This window comes from Mustela nigripes, chromosome 11, assembly GCF_022355385.1.
Source record: "Mustela nigripes isolate SB6536 chromosome 11, MUSNIG.SB6536, whole genome shotgun sequence".
Lineage (NCBI taxonomy): Eukaryota > Metazoa > Chordata > Mammalia > Carnivora > Mustelidae > Mustela > Mustela nigripes.
In genome coordinates, this window is record NC_081567.1 from 1,928,953 (window position 1) to 1,945,469 (window position 16,517).

General features: G+C 50.7%; 1 protein-coding gene across 1 annotated transcript in view; it reads right to left on the minus strand.

Moving 5' to 3' along the window:
- Nucleotides 1-634: 634 nt before the first annotated feature.
- The window catches only part of GNA12 (G protein subunit alpha 12), a 99,781-nt gene continuing 83,898 nt past the window's right edge, over nt 635-16,517 (minus strand). Inside the window, exons 3-4 of the mRNA XM_059414321.1 lie at nt 4,962-5,012; nt 635-3,915 (exon numbers count right to left, since the gene is read on the minus strand). Coding sequence (XP_059270304.1) covers nt 3,346-3,915; nt 4,962-5,012 — 621 coding nt within the window. The 3' untranslated portion in view covers nt 635-3,345. The remainder of the gene's footprint in view (nt 3,916-4,961; nt 5,013-16,517) is intronic.

A 16,517-nucleotide genomic window follows, 5' to 3' on the forward strand; every position in this document is an offset into this window, starting at 1 on the left:
CTGGTGGCCTTGAGTTACATCATGAAGCAGAATTCTCACTGAGCTAAGCACAGAATGCTGCCTGGGAGATACCCTCCAGGTCTTCAATCTGCTTGGACCATGTTCCTACCAGATGGCCCCACCTGGGTGGCTCAGCCTGGGGCCTCTGTAAAGCTCGTCGGGGGATCTGACTGAGGCGCCCGCGTGAACCACTGTCCTGTCCCGGCATTGACATGTGTTGAAATTGGGACCCGAGAGCTCAGCCCATAACCCACAGCCCTGGGGTAACACAGAGCACGTAGCATGCTCATTGCCGGCACTTTTCTGGGGGTGGGGGTGGGGGTGTCTCTACCCTTCCCACATGTACATGTGCATCGTGGGGCTCTCCCAAGCCACGGCCGCTGGACAGCACCCGCAGGCCCCTTTCTGGAAAAGACTGCAGTGTGACGGAGAACCTCGGGGGTCAGGACAGCAGACTCCCTACCTGCCTCTCCCTCTGGCGCCCTCTAGTCGCAGGACTTGGGCAGAGCCAAGTGTCAGTCCTCAAGCTCTGACCTCAGAACTGCACGTAGGGCCTCCCTCCCTCACCGCATGCGAGGGCCGCGCATGTGCGCGTGCGCGCATACACACACACACACACACATGCACACAATCGTCTCTGTGTACAAAACACTTTTATTAGCTCTGAAGCTGTGTTTCAGGCGGTGTCCACACAGCATGCTCTTGGAAATAAAAGCCAATTATCAGATAGCGAACTTCAAGTATGGTTTGGATTGGCATTGCTGGGCTCTGAATTTAGGGGACTGGAAATCTGACATGATGATTCGGTCTGAATGTGGAGGACAGAGCTTAACGGACACCCAGAGCAAAGACGGTTGTCACCACACCGGACCCTCCAGCCAAGGCTCGCGGGAGTGAGGTGGGAGCCACGCGTTGGCCGTGTGGGCCGCATGCATCCCGGGGGCGCCTCGTCCCGCCCCAAGTCTCACTGAATCCATGTCCGCCTGTCCCCAGGATGCTCAAGTGAGGTGATCCTAAGAATCTTGGAGAGTATTTTTGGATCTCAGAAATAAAAGAATCTGGCTTATTTTTCTTTTATCTAAGAAGTAAAAAAGAAGAATACGGATGCTGGAGATCACTGTACATCACCAGGCTGAACGAAAAGTCTCAGACCGTTTCTCTATAAATAGAAAAATATTTCCAGGAAAAGCCTACATGTGTCCTTCTATGTAAACAGTAGAACTAAGAAGAAAGATCTTATTTTGAGGAAGTTTATTGTTACATTTTTGCAATAATAGATGAGGCACGACTATCTCCTGCTTCTCCAACAACTCAATAAAAAAGACAATAATCAAGGATAACAGTGAAGTTAAAATAAAAAAAAATACAAAAGCCGAAGGTTTTGGAGACAAAAACAACTACAGTCTATGTGTGGGAAAGCTGTGAATGGTTTTAGCCGAGCCTTGCAAATAGTTTCCTTCCCCAATTCCAACGAACCCCAGAACTTCGAGCTGGGGTCTTCAGAGACTGCCCCCCCAAGCGCCAGGGACCCAGGGCGCAGCGCCCGCCCCACTCTCCATGCAGCTCAGCACACGCCCCCAGCCCCTGCTGCTTGTGAGTGTCCACTGTGGGCTCAAGGGGCCGGAGCATGGTGCACACGGCTGGTGGGGCAGCGTGGCCAGCGGCAGCTGGTGAGGACCCGACAGAGACTTGCAAGGAGGGTGCACCACGCTGGGGACCGGGCTGGAGGGACCCCAGACCTCCCTGAGGGAGCCTGCCAAGAGTGCTCCTTTTCCTTTAAGCCACAGTCATCGGCACGGAGCCTGGGTCACATCCGTCAGTCTATGAAGCAGAACAGGAACAGCACTGTTCTTTCCCAGCCAAGGGAACCAAAACGCCAACATCCACGGACACAAAGCCTTGAGCACCGAAAGAGAAAGGCTCTCACGTTGTTCCCTCATTAAGAACACTGATAACAAGGATGACTCAGGAGAAGGTTGTGCTCCCTCTCCCTGACCCCAGATGGGTCAGCATCTGCCCCAAGACTCGCGTTTCCCTTGCTTGCTGGAAAGGAGCCAGGAGGGAGATGCGACCGACCGGGACACAGGACGGGGAAGAGGGCGCCCGGGGATGGGGGCCTCACAGCTGTTACTTGGCCACAGTAATGGGCCAGTGCCGGTTAGTGGAAGCAGTCCCAGCACAGAGGACAGACCATCCTAGGAGAGGGACGCATGGCGGGACCAGCATGGGATGCAGTGTCCTGAAGCCAGGGAGAGACCTGCACAGAGCTAAGGGGCCAAGTGCACACAGGGGGACATGTGTCCGCCCATGCCCACACTCATGGGCTCGGGCAGCTTCTCCTGGACGAGAGCTATGTCCGGTGGTGTTTGCTGGTGACGTGTGTACACGGATAGAACAGAGACCTTGGTAAGAATCAAGACCTCAAGCACAGCTGAGAGTGGGGACCAGCTGTCCGAAGGCATTGGGGTGGCGGCAGTCTGCAGAAACTCGGAGAGTCTGGGCTTTTGGAAAGGTCAGCTGTGGCACTTACAGAGGTCTGCTAGGAATCCTGCCAGTGTTCAGGAGCCTCAGAGGAAGAGGAAGTGCTCTAGCACCTTCCACAAGGAGGGAAGGCAGATACAGCCCAGTGCTGGTGCTGGAGGGGCGGCATAAGGACAGACCCCTGCGAGGCCGGGGGAGGATGGGCGGGTGCGTGTAACAGGCACGGCCCCCGCCAGCACACAGGCCGTGGGGCATTAAGGCAAGCCCACGCCCACCCTCTAAAGCTGGGGGTCCCTGGCCGCATCTCGGGTGCCTGGACCAGGGTCTCTCAGAACCGGCACCAGGTTCTACAAGGCAATGCATGTGCTCTGGGAGGGGCACGGAGACACCTGCTCTCCCGCAAACCACCATCAGGCCAAGCACTCGGGCTCATCTGTCTCACGGAAGACTTGCACATTAGAGGGAAAAGCCACCTGCAAGGCCAGCTGTTTGTGTTGTCATTACCGAGTGTGTGTGTGCGGGCACGTGTGCACACCTGCCGTGCACACACAGTCCTCGATTAAACGGTGTCAAAGAAGGAATACAGAGAGAGAAAGCTGTGTTACTAGGTATTACGTGTTAATACCAAAGTGACCCCTTGGATTCTCAGTAGTTTGACTACGCCCCGGGTTCAGTAGCTAACGTCCGAGTGTCCGCGTCCCTGGGCCTGAGTGTGGCGGCGTGGCCCGTGTGGCTGGCGTGGCCAGTGCGGCAGCACTCCTGAGCCCGGTGCCGGCGGCACGGGTCCGAGAAGCGCCCTGCGGGCCCAGGGAGGTGGGACAACGGCCGCCGAGGCTGCTGCGGGCGGCGGAGAGGGGTGTCCTCTCACTGCAGCATGATGTCCTTCAGGTTCTCCTGCAGGATGGTGTCCTTCACAGCGTGGAACACGAAGCGGATGTTCTCCGTGTCGATGGCAGTGGTGAAGTGGTGGAAGAGCGGCTTGCTGCGGTTCCGTCTCTTGCGGTCGAAGCCCTGCACCAGGAAGCGCTGCACGTCCTCCAGCCTGTGCGGGTCGCCCTTGAAGTCTGGGAAGTGCTTCTTGATGCTCACGGTCTTGACCTTCTCTACCAGGAGGTCCATCTTGTTGAGGAAGAGGATGATGGAGACGTTGAAGAACAGCTTGTTGTTGACTATGGTCTCGAAGATGTTCATGGACTCCACCAGCCGGTTGGTGCGCCTGTCCTCCATGAGCACCTGGTCGAACTCGCTGGAGGACACCATGAACAGGATCGATGTGATCCCGTCGAAGCACTGGAACCACTTCTGGCGCTGGGACCGCTGGCCGCCCACGTCCACCATCTTAAAAGGGATTTTTTTAATAACGAAGTCATGTTCCACAATGCCCTTGGTGGCTTTCCGTGCCAGCAGAATGTCCTGCTTGCTAGGAAAGTAATTCTGTAAAATATGGGAGAAGGGAGAAGTTGAGCAGGAGAAGAACCTGGGAAAATAAGGATCAAGAGTCCGACAGACTTGGGCAAGAAGCTGAACCAAATGCCCAAAGCTACTCCCATCTGAACCACCAGACGCTGGCTACAGAACATAAGTGAAGGAGGGAGCGGCTTGCTTCAAGCGTGCAGAGGCTCTCCAGCCCGAGGCAGGCTGCTGGTGTCCCCGCTGTCCGCTGCGGCCAGACCCTCACTGTGTTCATGTCCACAGGAGCCGACCACCAGGTCTGTTTCTGCCCACACCCACCTCTTTACTTCCTGACTTCAAGAGCGTGAGCGTTCCCAAACCTTACTGGGAACCAACCTAATCTAGGTTTGCAAAGCTGGCTAGAGTTAGTTGGCCGTATATGTAATGCGTCATTCTGGGAAGCCTGCAGGAATGATCCAGCTACTTCAACACTGGGAGAAAAAGACAGATGAGGGGGAAACCTACAGAGTAGAAGACATTTGAGAGATATGACCCAACTGCAAAGGACGGGCCTTACGAGGGCACGGCTCCAACCGTGCACAGAAACATGCTAACGAGCGCCCCAGGTAGATGCCCGAGTGGACTGGATGGCAGGCGAACCTGGGGCACATTGCGGTGTCTCAGGAGCAACACCGGCGACAGGAGCAGGGGCCTGGACAGAGCCGTTACTGAGAGACAACGCGAGGATGCATGCGCTCCGGGGAGGGGGTACTGGCCCAGGGGCGTGTCCGATGGTGTGTGTGTGTGTGTGTCCCATCACAAAATGTTAAAGGAAATCCTCTGTTCACTCACACATCCCTGTGTCCTCTCTGGTAGAGCGAGAATGGGAGGTGGAAACGCTCGCAGCGAGCACGGACATGCCCTCCGCTCTGACACAGTCGGAGTGAGTGAGGGCAAGACGCCATGGCCCTGTCCGCAGTCATCGGACGCGGGGCACCCAGAGATGCTGTGCGCACCTGTGTGCCAGGGGCCACTCCAGCCTTCCCACATGCGGCTCTCGGGGTGCGGGGTCTGGGGTCTGTACTCACCAGCTGGCCGATCCGGTCCAAGTTATCCAGAAAGTACTTCACCGATTCACCCTGCCATGGAGGAAAAACACGCACGACTCAGTCTTGGTGGAGAGCCCTGATTTGGCGACCAGGAGATCACAACGGATCACCTGAGTGTTATTTCATCTCTATATAATGGGAAGGCAGAGAGACTAAGCGCGTACAGGCATTTTTAAAAAGTAAAAACACAGTCGAAAACATTTTTAAATGTGGTTTCCCTAGGATTCAGTTCAGGCTGTGTTTTTAAAGCACCTGGGTGAGTCTGGTGACAGGCAGGGTGCCGGCCCCTATGACTGGGCTAACTCTCCCTTTCCAGATGTGTGCACTGGCCGGCTCCCGAGCCAGAAGCTCCCGTGAGCACTCCGTGAGCAGTCCTGTGTGGACAGAGATGGCCCAGGCCACTGCAGACGTGGTCTCTAGAGAGGGCGAATCTTCCACAACAGAACTGGGACCACACACTTTCCAGGTTCTGGAAACGGGCCTAACATTCCATGGCTACTCCCCACGTCCGTATGACCTGATTCATAGCCTTGAGCAAGGAGAACCTTCCGGCTGGATTCCTGTGGTGGAACAGCGAACCCACCGCCCCTCTGGATGCCTTCTGCCCTGAATGCAGATACAGACACTGGTCTCCACCCAACGTGCACCTTACGATCACCCAGGGCCTGTCTCAGGAAAAGCGTTTAGAGGGCGTTCAAACACGGACTGAAGGGAGTGGAACAGGGGAAGGGGTGAGTGCACAGGTGCAGCGATTCTCCCCGCAGAAGTGGGACGCAGGTGAGTCCTCACACCCCACATGGAGTCCGCGCATGGAGGACACGGCCTCCCACAGGCTCCCTTACGTGGCCCCAGGCACAGGCACACTGTGGATGCCCACAGGCGCTTGCACAGAAGCGGGCACGGGATAGGCTGACGCTCTAGACTGTCATGGAGGAGACACCATCGGGAGACATGGCATTACGGCTCAAGTCTGTGACGTTATATAAAATAACAGAGAAAACAGATACAATGACAGGAGCAGTCAGCCTCCGACAGGCCTAAAGGAAGACAGTAAAGAGGCAGCTTCCTTCGATGGGAGTCAGCTGTCCTGTTTTATGACGACAGCCTTTGGAGCATTCACAAAAGAGCATTTTTAAGAGGGACAGAAACACGCATCACACACACACTCGGGCACAGAGGAAGATTCCCAAATGCAGTTCTCCTCCCAAAGATCGGGGTGTGGTAGGTGCAGTCTGCTTTCTGCTCTAGGGACACACTGGCAGGGGAGGTGGCACCTGGAGCTCCAGGATGGAACCCTCAGTTCCCGGCACCCAGCCGCTGCCACTCTGCCAGCCGCCCCCTTCGGCGCCTGTCCCGTCCAATGCCAGCTTGGGCGTGCAGACAGCCATTTCCGCAGCATGAGACAGCTGGTCTGCTCGTCCCACTGCCTCCCCTGCAGGGCAGGACAGCGTGAGGCAGCTGGTCCACAAAGAGGTTGAGACAAACCCATCCGATCCGTGACTTCCCCCAGAACCCCGTCTCTCTCAGCCCCCTGCCTCCTGGCCAGAGACTCTGCAGGTGCAGGAGAGCCGATGAAGTTGCCAGCGGTGTCTGTGCACCTGGAGGCCAGCTGGTGGCAGCCCCTCCCAGCTCAGGCCACCCGGGGCCGCTCTGAGGTGTGCCATGGTGCCAGGCAAAAACAGGAGGAATGTGCTCCCTGACCAGGGCTCGGTGGAGGATGAAGTCACGACAGTGCCGATGGCCTGGCCAACGTTCTGTCACCATGGCGTGACAACTGTCCTGGGGAAACACCGAGACGTGTGTGCTCACCCCATGGCACAGGTGTGAAAGGAGAAGTGCTCCTGAGAACGAGCTAAGGATGAAGTACGAGAAAAGCGGAAAAGTTTTTATGTCCCAGTATGAATGGAAAGATCCCTAGTGAGCTTGAAGTCAGGGTCGCTCCACCTGTGCTTCAATGTTAGCATCCTTTCCCTCCTTCATAGGTACAGGAGTTATCTGGGATTCTCTCCACTGCCTACAGGCGCATGAGGAGGGGACCCAGTCTCGAGCCTGGCTGGGCTCTTCTTGGCGCTACCTTGTGGGTCCACGTGAGAGCTGTTCCAGAGCTGTCTGTCCACGGAGCTCTCTGTCACGGGGGGCGGGCGGCCAGTGGGGAAGAGGAGGGGAAGCTCGTTCAAACCAGCCCCGCCAGGCTGAGTGGGAACTGTGGTTGGGACACTGTGGCTTGCCGTCAGGGACTGGGGTGTACGCCATCACATTCGATACGCAGCCTACAGAATGATCATTCACACGGGCTTCAAGGTTCCCAGAGCATCAGCCCCTTAAAAGGTCCAGGTTTAAATTCTGATGGATCTCCAACCCTGGGGGATGGAGTCATGGCGAGTGGCAGGAACGAAACTGCCCCCGTGGGATGAACCACTCAGTGCCCGCTGCGGACGGACTGTGCCCCCCAGCCCCATCAGGTGCTAAAACCTAGCCCCCAGGTCCTGTCATCGAGCAGCGGGGCTCTGAGGGATAGAGTCCCCATGAACAGGGTCAGTGCTCTTATAAAAGAACCCCCAGAGCACTGTCTCATGAGGACACAGCGAGACGACACTGTCCGTGAACTAGGAGGGAGCTCTCACCAGACCCTGAGTCTGTGGGCACCTTGACCTTGGGGTTTCCAGCTTCCAGAATATTTCTCACAATCACAGGCTAGGTTATATTTGCCAGCAGACCAAACCAATGAAGACAGCACCTTGACAAAAAGAGTATCACATGTGGTGAAAACAGTCTCGGGGTCCCCTCGGTAGTCACTGCAGTCATGTGGTCCGATGAGAAAGAGTATGATAAATGGGCTTTTTCTAATCCTACCTGGTCTGAAAATCTAAGCCACTTCTTTAACACCATGGGTGCATGGATCAGACAAGACAGAATCTGCTAGCCCACGCACAGAGGCCACCGGTCACATGCTCGATGTCACACTACTTTCCCGACCCCACTCCCAGCAACACGTGCATTTTCATCACCACCAGCTGGATGGGTCTGGGGTGCTCGTGGTGGAGAAGAGGGCGGATCAAGCAGCAGTGAGACTTCCTGGGGTGCTTGCAATTGTGACACAGAGAGGCAAACGCAGCCAAAGATAGCAGGCAGGGTGTGGACACACCACACCTGTAAAGAGAGTAAGCTTTTTGGCCAGTGGACTCTCTTCTTCACAATGTTCTTCCCTGGAAGCACCCCATGACCCACATCTGCCGCGGACACATCACATGTGGCGGGCTTGCTGCTGCTTTGAAGCTTCTGTCCCCACAACCAGACCCAGCCCCCTATACACCCATCTGTCGTGTGCTGGTGGTCCCTGCGTTATGAATGGTCCGGTATCAGCAGACCTTGTGCACCTCATCCAGCTAATTCAAGATCACGAGAGAACAGACTCGACTCTTGCAGTGCCACACAAGACCAGGCCATCGAGATCGATATTTCAGGTCGACTGGTCACACCTGTTTTCCAGCTAGAAGTGAGACACGTTCTCCCACACCCTTGGTTCAGGTCCTGGTACTTGCTCCCAGTGCCGTGGGCTGACAGATGCACAGCGGAGGTGAGGGCGTGAGGAGTACCCGCTGGGTGAGAACCACGCCAAGTTGAAGGCGGAGACGGGGACCTCAAGGGACAGCGGTGACAAAGAGAAACACGAATCTGCACTTGGGGCTGGTGCCCTTTCAGTTTGCAAGTCTATCTCGGCACGCACGAGCTGTCCCTAAAGTTCCTGGACCCGGTAAGTTGATTCTGTGTTCCAAAATGGGGTCAGTCACATGGGATGGAGACACGGGCTAGTCCACGGTGAGCCAGAGGACTCGCAAGTTTACTTCCCTCGTTTAGCATAAAAAATTACAAACACAAATTTTAAAACTGCTGTATATTAGGAACAACAACGATGTATTCGAAAGGTCAGATTTTCCTTCTCGTTACTTAATAAATATCAAATTTAAGACAGAACTTTGGTTTTATCCAAAAACCAAATGTTGTTTGGCTAACTAAACAACGTTTGAATATAGAACTTCTACAAATACTTAAAAAAGATGATCTAACTCCCAAAAGAAAACCCTTCACTTAAATTTGGGATTTGCCAATACCTATGACATCTCACGGGGTCTTGTGAGAGTAAATGGTATCATAGCTGTGACAGTACGGAAGAACATAGAGCATCATATTAATACACATCATACAAACGGAGATTCTCAAATTTTAATCTGGATGCCTATAAATTGTCTGCTGCTAATTTGTAATCCTAAAATATTAGGTACAAGATTCACTATAGCAGCTCCACAATATCCAAAGCCCAGGGAGAACCCAAGTGTCCACAGACAGAAGGAAGGCCGGCTGGACAAAGCACATTTTCTTCACGCGGGGAGTCAGACCGGCTGCGGAGAGCGGATGCCTGACACGCGCTATGTGAGAGAAGAGGCAAACGAGGAAGTCTCTTGTGTATAAGAAATGGTGGCAAAATTGAAACAGTCGCTATTTGCTTATATTTCAGCAAGGAGACACCGAAAGGTAAACCAGCAAGGGATACAGGTGGAGAGGAACAGGGCAGGGAGAGCAGGGGAGGAGGCACAGGGTAGGACAGAGACATCGCGGAATGCATTTTGACTTTGGAACAGATTAACACAGACTTTGGAACCCTTAACATAGCCATTCAGGATGTCCCTGTGCTTGTGAAGTCCCCACCCCAGTTCCCAGGGACAGCTGCTCCCTGCCAACCATGATTAAGACCCCAGGAAAAGGTCCAGAGTGCCAGGCCCCACTCATCTGGGATTTTTCTTTCTCTTCAACTTTTAGGTCAAATTCACATAATTAAAAATGCATAATTAAAAAAACAAAATTTTTAAAAATTACAACCACTCAGAACGGAAACCAAACTACAACAAGCGAACCTAACAGTGTGTCAAGTGGGGGCAGAGCCCGGGACGCTGGTGGCCTTGCACTTCTGCCCCAGAACGTGCGGGTGTGGATAAAGCCGGCCCAAGGCTGGCTCACGCTGGTGGCCCTGCCTTGCCATTCAGGATGTCCCTGTGCTTGTGAAGTCCCCCACCCCAGTTCCCAGGGACAGCTGCTCCCTGCCATCCATGATTAAGACCCCCGGAAAAGGTCCAGAGTGCCAGGCCCCACTCATCTGGGATTTTTCTTTCTCTTCAACTTTTAGGTCAAATTCACATAACATAAAACTAAGCACTGAAAGGTGTGTAGAAGGCACCTGGCTGGCTCAGTGGAGCATGCAACTCTTGATCTTGGGGCTGTGGGTTTGAGCCCCACACTGGGTGTTCAGATTACTTAAACGATAAAACATAAAAAACCCATAAAATTCTGAAAAGCAAGTGTATAAATACAGTGGCATATAAAGTATTCACAGCGAGGGGCAACTGCCCGCTCAACCTTGTTGGAAGACACTGTTGTCCCCACCGAAGGTAATCCCACGCCCAGCAGCGGCTGCTCCCCCTGCTCCCCTCAGCAACGTGCGCTCGTGGTTGACCCACATCGCAGCAGCTGTAAGTGCCTCCCTCCCTTCTCCCCCCCCCTTCTCTGAATACCCCACAGCAAGCATGCACCACACGGTGTCCGTGCACCTGTCAGCAGATGGACATCTGGACTGTCTCCAGCACCTGGCTGGGCGATGAACGGTCATGCGCAAGTTTTCCTTTGAACACCCATTTTCAATCCTCTTGGGCATATGTTCCACCTAGCAGTGGAATTTCTGGGCCATACAGCAATTCTATATTTAAGTTTTTAGGACCCATGGCACTGTGTCCCGCAGTGGCTACACCCACTGGCATCCACATCAGCAAAGGTAAGCAGCCTTCCGTCCCCACTGGCACTTGCTAGCCTCCGGATGTTTAAATTTAAAAAAATTATTTGACAGAGAGAAAGAGAGATCACAAGTAGGCAGAGAGGCAGGCAGAGAGAGGGGGAAGCAGATTCCCTGCTGAGCAGAGAGCCTGATGTGGGGCTTGATTCCAGGACCCCGAGATCATGATCTGAGCTGAAGGCAGAGGCTTAACCCACTGAGCCACCCAGGCGCCCCAAGCCTCTGGGTTTTTAACTGGAGCTGAGCTACTGGGTGTGAAGTGTGTCTCACTGTGATCTTGTCTGGCTTTTATGGTGGTGCTGTCTGTGCGTTAAGAACTTTGCTGGTGTACGAGGAGTTGCTAGGCTCATTCCCGAAACAACTCCTCCAGGTTAGTAGTAAGAAGTACAGACTCAGCCTGGACGACCACAGATTTCGAGTCTTCCTTTTTTTGTGGTGGTCCCTGTGATACAAATGAACTAGAAAGAAATTCCAGAGCATGATTTCAGACATTCTTTCCTCCAGATAAGAAAGCGCCTACCTCAGGGAGTGAGGGAGGCTGGGAGTGGGGGTGGGGAGAAAGAGGGCTCAGAGAGTTCCTAAAGGGTTCCATTGCACAATCCCATCTTTGTGATCCCACATGTAAAGAACCTCCAAGTCGTCACTTCAGTCCTCATGACAAGACAAAAGCTGAAGAAGCTGATAATTGACACCCCTTCTTAGATCCAGCCCAGATCTGATGTGATAGGGCAAACCACTGCCCTCCACCTTGGAGAGGCAGTGAATACAGAGACTTTCAGCTTCTTGGGGACAGACAACGTGGCTGGAGCCAGCCATTGACACATTATGCCAGACTTTCACCAGAAAATGACAGCGCCCACTAAAAGGCAAAAATCACAGTCCAAAGAGACAGAGCAAGAATCGGAGCCAGACTTTGATATGGCAGAGGGTTTGGAATGAACAGACTGGGGATTTAAAATAATATGTTAAGGGTTCTAGTGGAAACTAGATATATGTTAAGGGTTCTAGTGGAAAAAGTGCATAACATGCAAGAACAGAAGGGAAATGCAAGCAGGGAGAGGGAAACTCCTTGACTCATGTGGAAATACTACTAGAAACCAAGAAGAAATCACAAAGTACATTAGAAAATATTTGAAGGGGCCCTGGTAGCTCAGCAGGTTAAGTGTCTGATTTCAGCTCAGATCATGATCTCAGGGTCCTGGGATGGAGCCCTGCGCTGGATTGTGCTCAGCAGGACATCTACCAGAGGATGCTATCTCTCCTCCCTCTGCCCACACCCATGTGCTCTCTCAAATAGATAAAATCTAAAAAAACAAAAACAAAACAAAACAACAACAACAAAAAACCCCCAAAACTTTCAGATGTAGTTAATGTATAATTTAGGGGAGAAACCTCTACCTCTAAATGTTTGTATTAGGGATGTAGGAAGTGCTGAATCACTACATAGTACACCTGAAACTAATATAACACTGTATGTTAACTATAATGCCATTAAAATAAAAAATATTAGAAAAGAAAAATGATCCAAAACCACTGACTGAAGTTTCTTTCTCAAAGGGCCTACAAAGGAAGAGCAAAGAAAACCCAAGGTGAGTAGAAGGAAGGAAATTACAAAAACCCCACATATCACTGAAATAGGAAATGGATGCACAATGAAAAAAACTAATGAGGCCAAAAGTTGACTCTTCAAAAAGGCCAACAAAATGTGTAACATTCTAGCCAGAGTAATACAGTAAGAACAAGGGCAATCACTAGCATTGACAGTGAAAGGGGAGTTACACTACAGACCCTACAGACATTACAGAGATAGTAAGAGAACATTATGTACAACTTCATGCTAACAAACTGGATTTCTTAGATGAAATGGACCAAACTCTTTAAAGATTTTAATTTACCAACAGTGAAAGCTGAATAGATTTATATTTAGTTAAAAAACAAAACATGAATTTGTTATAAAAAATGTTTCCCACAAGAAAACCTGAGGCCCAGTGGCTTCATTGGTGAATTCTAGCAAACACTCAAAAGAGGTGATGCTAATCTTGCACAAACTTTCAAAGAAACCAAAGAGGAAGACTACTTGCTAATGCCTTTCATGAGGCCACCACAACCCTGACACAGAACTGACAAGCATTACCAAAAAAGCAAAACTACAGACCAAAGCCACCTTGCACAGACACAGTATTCTTCACAAAACCTCAGCAAGTTGGGGCAATGTGATTTATGGTAAGAAATGTATATTTGGTCTTCATTCCCTGGCAGGCAGAGCTCCTAAAAGCCTTGGGATTTTCCTTGGTGATAAAGAGATAAAGATATCTTTTGTAATTCATAACAAACCCCTTTCAACCTCACCTGTGTTTACATTAAGGGGACTTTTGGAAAGCTCCCAAGGACAGGGGCTGGTCCCCAGAAGAACCAACCTTGGTTTAGAAGACTAACTTTCAGCCCTACCCCAACCACTGGGGATGGGAGAGAGGCTTTGAAGTTGAATCACTTGCCAATGGCCAATGATTAATCAATCATGTCTAGGCAATGAAACCTCCATAAAAATCCCTGATCTATAGGATTTGGAGAGCTTCCAGGCGGCTCAACAAAATATCTCCATTTTTGGGAGGGTGGTGCACCCCAGACTCCACAGGAACAAAAGCTCCTGCGCTCAGAACCCTTCTGGAATGGCACTGCCCTGTGTATCTCTTTGTCTGGCTGTTCAGTTTGTATCCTTTAATACCCTTTGTAATAAACAGGTTAATCTAGTAAGTAAACTGTTTTGAGTTCTTTGAGCCACTCTAGGAAATTAAACCTAAGCAGGGGGTTGTGGAAACCTCTGATCTATAGTCCATGTTGGGAGGCCTAGCTAGTACAAAAAAAGCAAAAAAGCAGGCAAATAAAATAAAAGGCATAAGAATCATAAAGGAAGAAATAAAACAGTGCAGATTGCATGACTGGTTGCTGCTCTGTGGACAGTTTCTCTTTCTCTGGGGAAGTGCTCAGGAGATGGCTGGGTAACATGGTTAAGTGCATATTTAGGCTTCAGAAGAAACTCCCAGGCTATAAGCCAGGATGGCCACGCCACTTTCCATTCCCACCAGCAACGTGGGAGAGGCCTGGTTTCTCCATGTCCTCACCACTTTTGTTTGGTAGGGCTGCTGCTTTGCTTTTCTGGTTTCTAGCATGTATCTCAGCATGGTATTGCATTTCCCCTAATCTGCAACGACCCCAGTAGCTGGTGATGCTGAGCATCTTTCCACGTGCTTCTCTGCCATGTGCACATCCTCCTGGGGGAGATCTGCTGGTATCTTTTGTGCACTTTCCAGTTGGATTGTTTTATCATTGTTGAGTTTCAAGAATTCTTTATGTATTCTAGGGAAGGATCTTTGGTTAGATGTGTGGTTCACAAATATTTCCCATCTGTAGCCTTACAAGAGGGTCTTTCTGCAGAGCCAAAGTTGTCATTTTGAGAAAATGAAAACTGACTTTTTCTCTCCAAAATGATTTTTTTTCTCTTATGGGTTTCGCATTTGGCATCACGTCTAAGAATACCTCACCCAGCCCCAGGTCCCAGTTGCTACTACGTTCTTCAAACTCTCTATTTTATGTTGAAGTCTATGCTCCACTCTACGCAGTACCCAAGGTCCTGAGATTTAGTCCCAGTTCCTTTCCTTTTTCGGTCAATGGATCTCCAACTGCTGCAGCACCACACGTGAGAGGCTAGCTGTCTTTTGTTGGACTGCTTCTGCACCTCTGCCCACATCGGTTGGGCATAATTGCGTGGTGCTAGCTTTGGGTCTGTTCTGCTGGCCCACGTGCCCATCTCTCCACCAGTACCACTGTGGGGATTACTGCACAGGCCTGCCAGGTCTCGCAAGACCTGAGACACCAATGGCTAGCACTCTACTGTTCACTTTCAAAATTGTTTTGGCTATGCTTGTGCCTCTCCATACAAATTTTGGAATCATCATATTTATATTTGCAGAAGTTCTGAGATTTTAGTAGGAACAGAAATCCATATATAAAGGTGGGGAGAACATCGTTCCTTTGGTGAGTCTCCTAATCCAGAAGCGTGATCTGTCTCATCTGTTCAGATCTTCTGATTTCTTTAATGAGTGTCCTGTCTTTTTTTTATTTTTTAAGATTTTATTTGATAGAGAGACACACAATGAGAGTGGGAACATAAGCAGGGGGAGTAGGAGGGGGAGAAACAGGCTTCCCACAGAGCAGAGAGCCCAATGTGGGGATCGATCCCAGGACCCCAAAATCATGACCTGAGCTGAAGGCAGACGTGTAACGACTGAGCCCCCCAGGTACCCATGACCTGTCATTTAAAAAAAAAAAAATTTATTTATTTGACAGATCACAAGTAGGCAGAGAGGCAGGCAGAGAAAGGAAGGGAAGCAGGCTCCCTGATGAGCAGAGAGCCCGATGTGGGGCTTGATCCCAGGACCCTGGGATCATGACCTGAGCTGAAGGCAGAGGCTTTAACCCACTGAGCCACCTGGGTGCCCCTGCCTGTCATTTTTAATCCTGTAAGTCTTCTACGTGTTTCGCTAAATTTACATCAAAGTATTTCCCCTTTTCCTTGCCCTTGTTAATGGTATCGGCGGTTTAAATTTCTGTTTCCATGTGTTCACTGTTAATACACAGAAATAATGTTCATTTTTTTACCCGTGTCCCCTAGCCTGTCTGAATCGATTTCACTAGTTCTGTGACTTTTTGGTTGATTCCTTGGCATTTTCTATGTCATCTGCCAATAAGAATTTTTTGGATCTGTGTGCCCCAGGCTTCCTTTCTTATATTTGCTGTCTTACTGCAGTAGCTAAAACAGATTTTTTTTTTTAAAGGTTAAAATCCTCTTCATTGGAAACTGTAGAACACCGGCACAAAAAATTCAAGACCCAATAACTGGAGAGATGTGCCATGTTCATGAATTGCAGGAGCCTCAATATTGTTATGATTCCAGTTCTCTCCAAATTGATAGAAAGACTCAGTATAATGCCAATCAAAAGCCCAGCAGGCTGTGTGTGTGTGTGTGTGCGCACGCGCGTGCGCACACGCAGAAAATGACAAGCTCATTTTAAAAACATATTTTTAAACAAGTGACCTAGAGTAACTTAATTTTATAAAAGGAAAACATCTTTGCAATGCCTGATTTCAAGACCTTCTATGAAGTGGGAGCAAGAGTGGGACTGGTGAAAGGAAAGCCATACAGACAACAGAGGAGAAATGAGAGTCTGGGAACAGGACCTCCTGTAGACGCCAAGTAGGTTTTGACAGTTGTCAAGGCAACTCAAGTGGGAGAAAGGAACATTGTTTCAAAAAATGGTGCTTGGAAAGACTGGTGACCTGTATGGGGGGTAGAAAAAGGAACAGAGACCCTCATCCATACCATACACAAAAACTATCTCAAAATGTGCCACAGACCTCAATGTAACAACTAAAACTACAGATTGAAAAAACCCCAAAAAACAAAAAACAACCTATAGGTGAAAATCTTCGTGCTGTTGGGTTAGGAAAAGATGTCTGTGCTGGGAGAGTGATAAGATGGGCTTCAACGATCTCTTTCCCTCCAGCAGGGGGCAGCACTCCCAGACTGGGCTACTTGGAGCTGATCCAGGGTGGGCCTGATCTAATCAGGTGAGCCTTTACCAAGAGGCACCAAGTTGTGAGACGAAGGGGCCCACGGCGTGGAACCCAGGGCA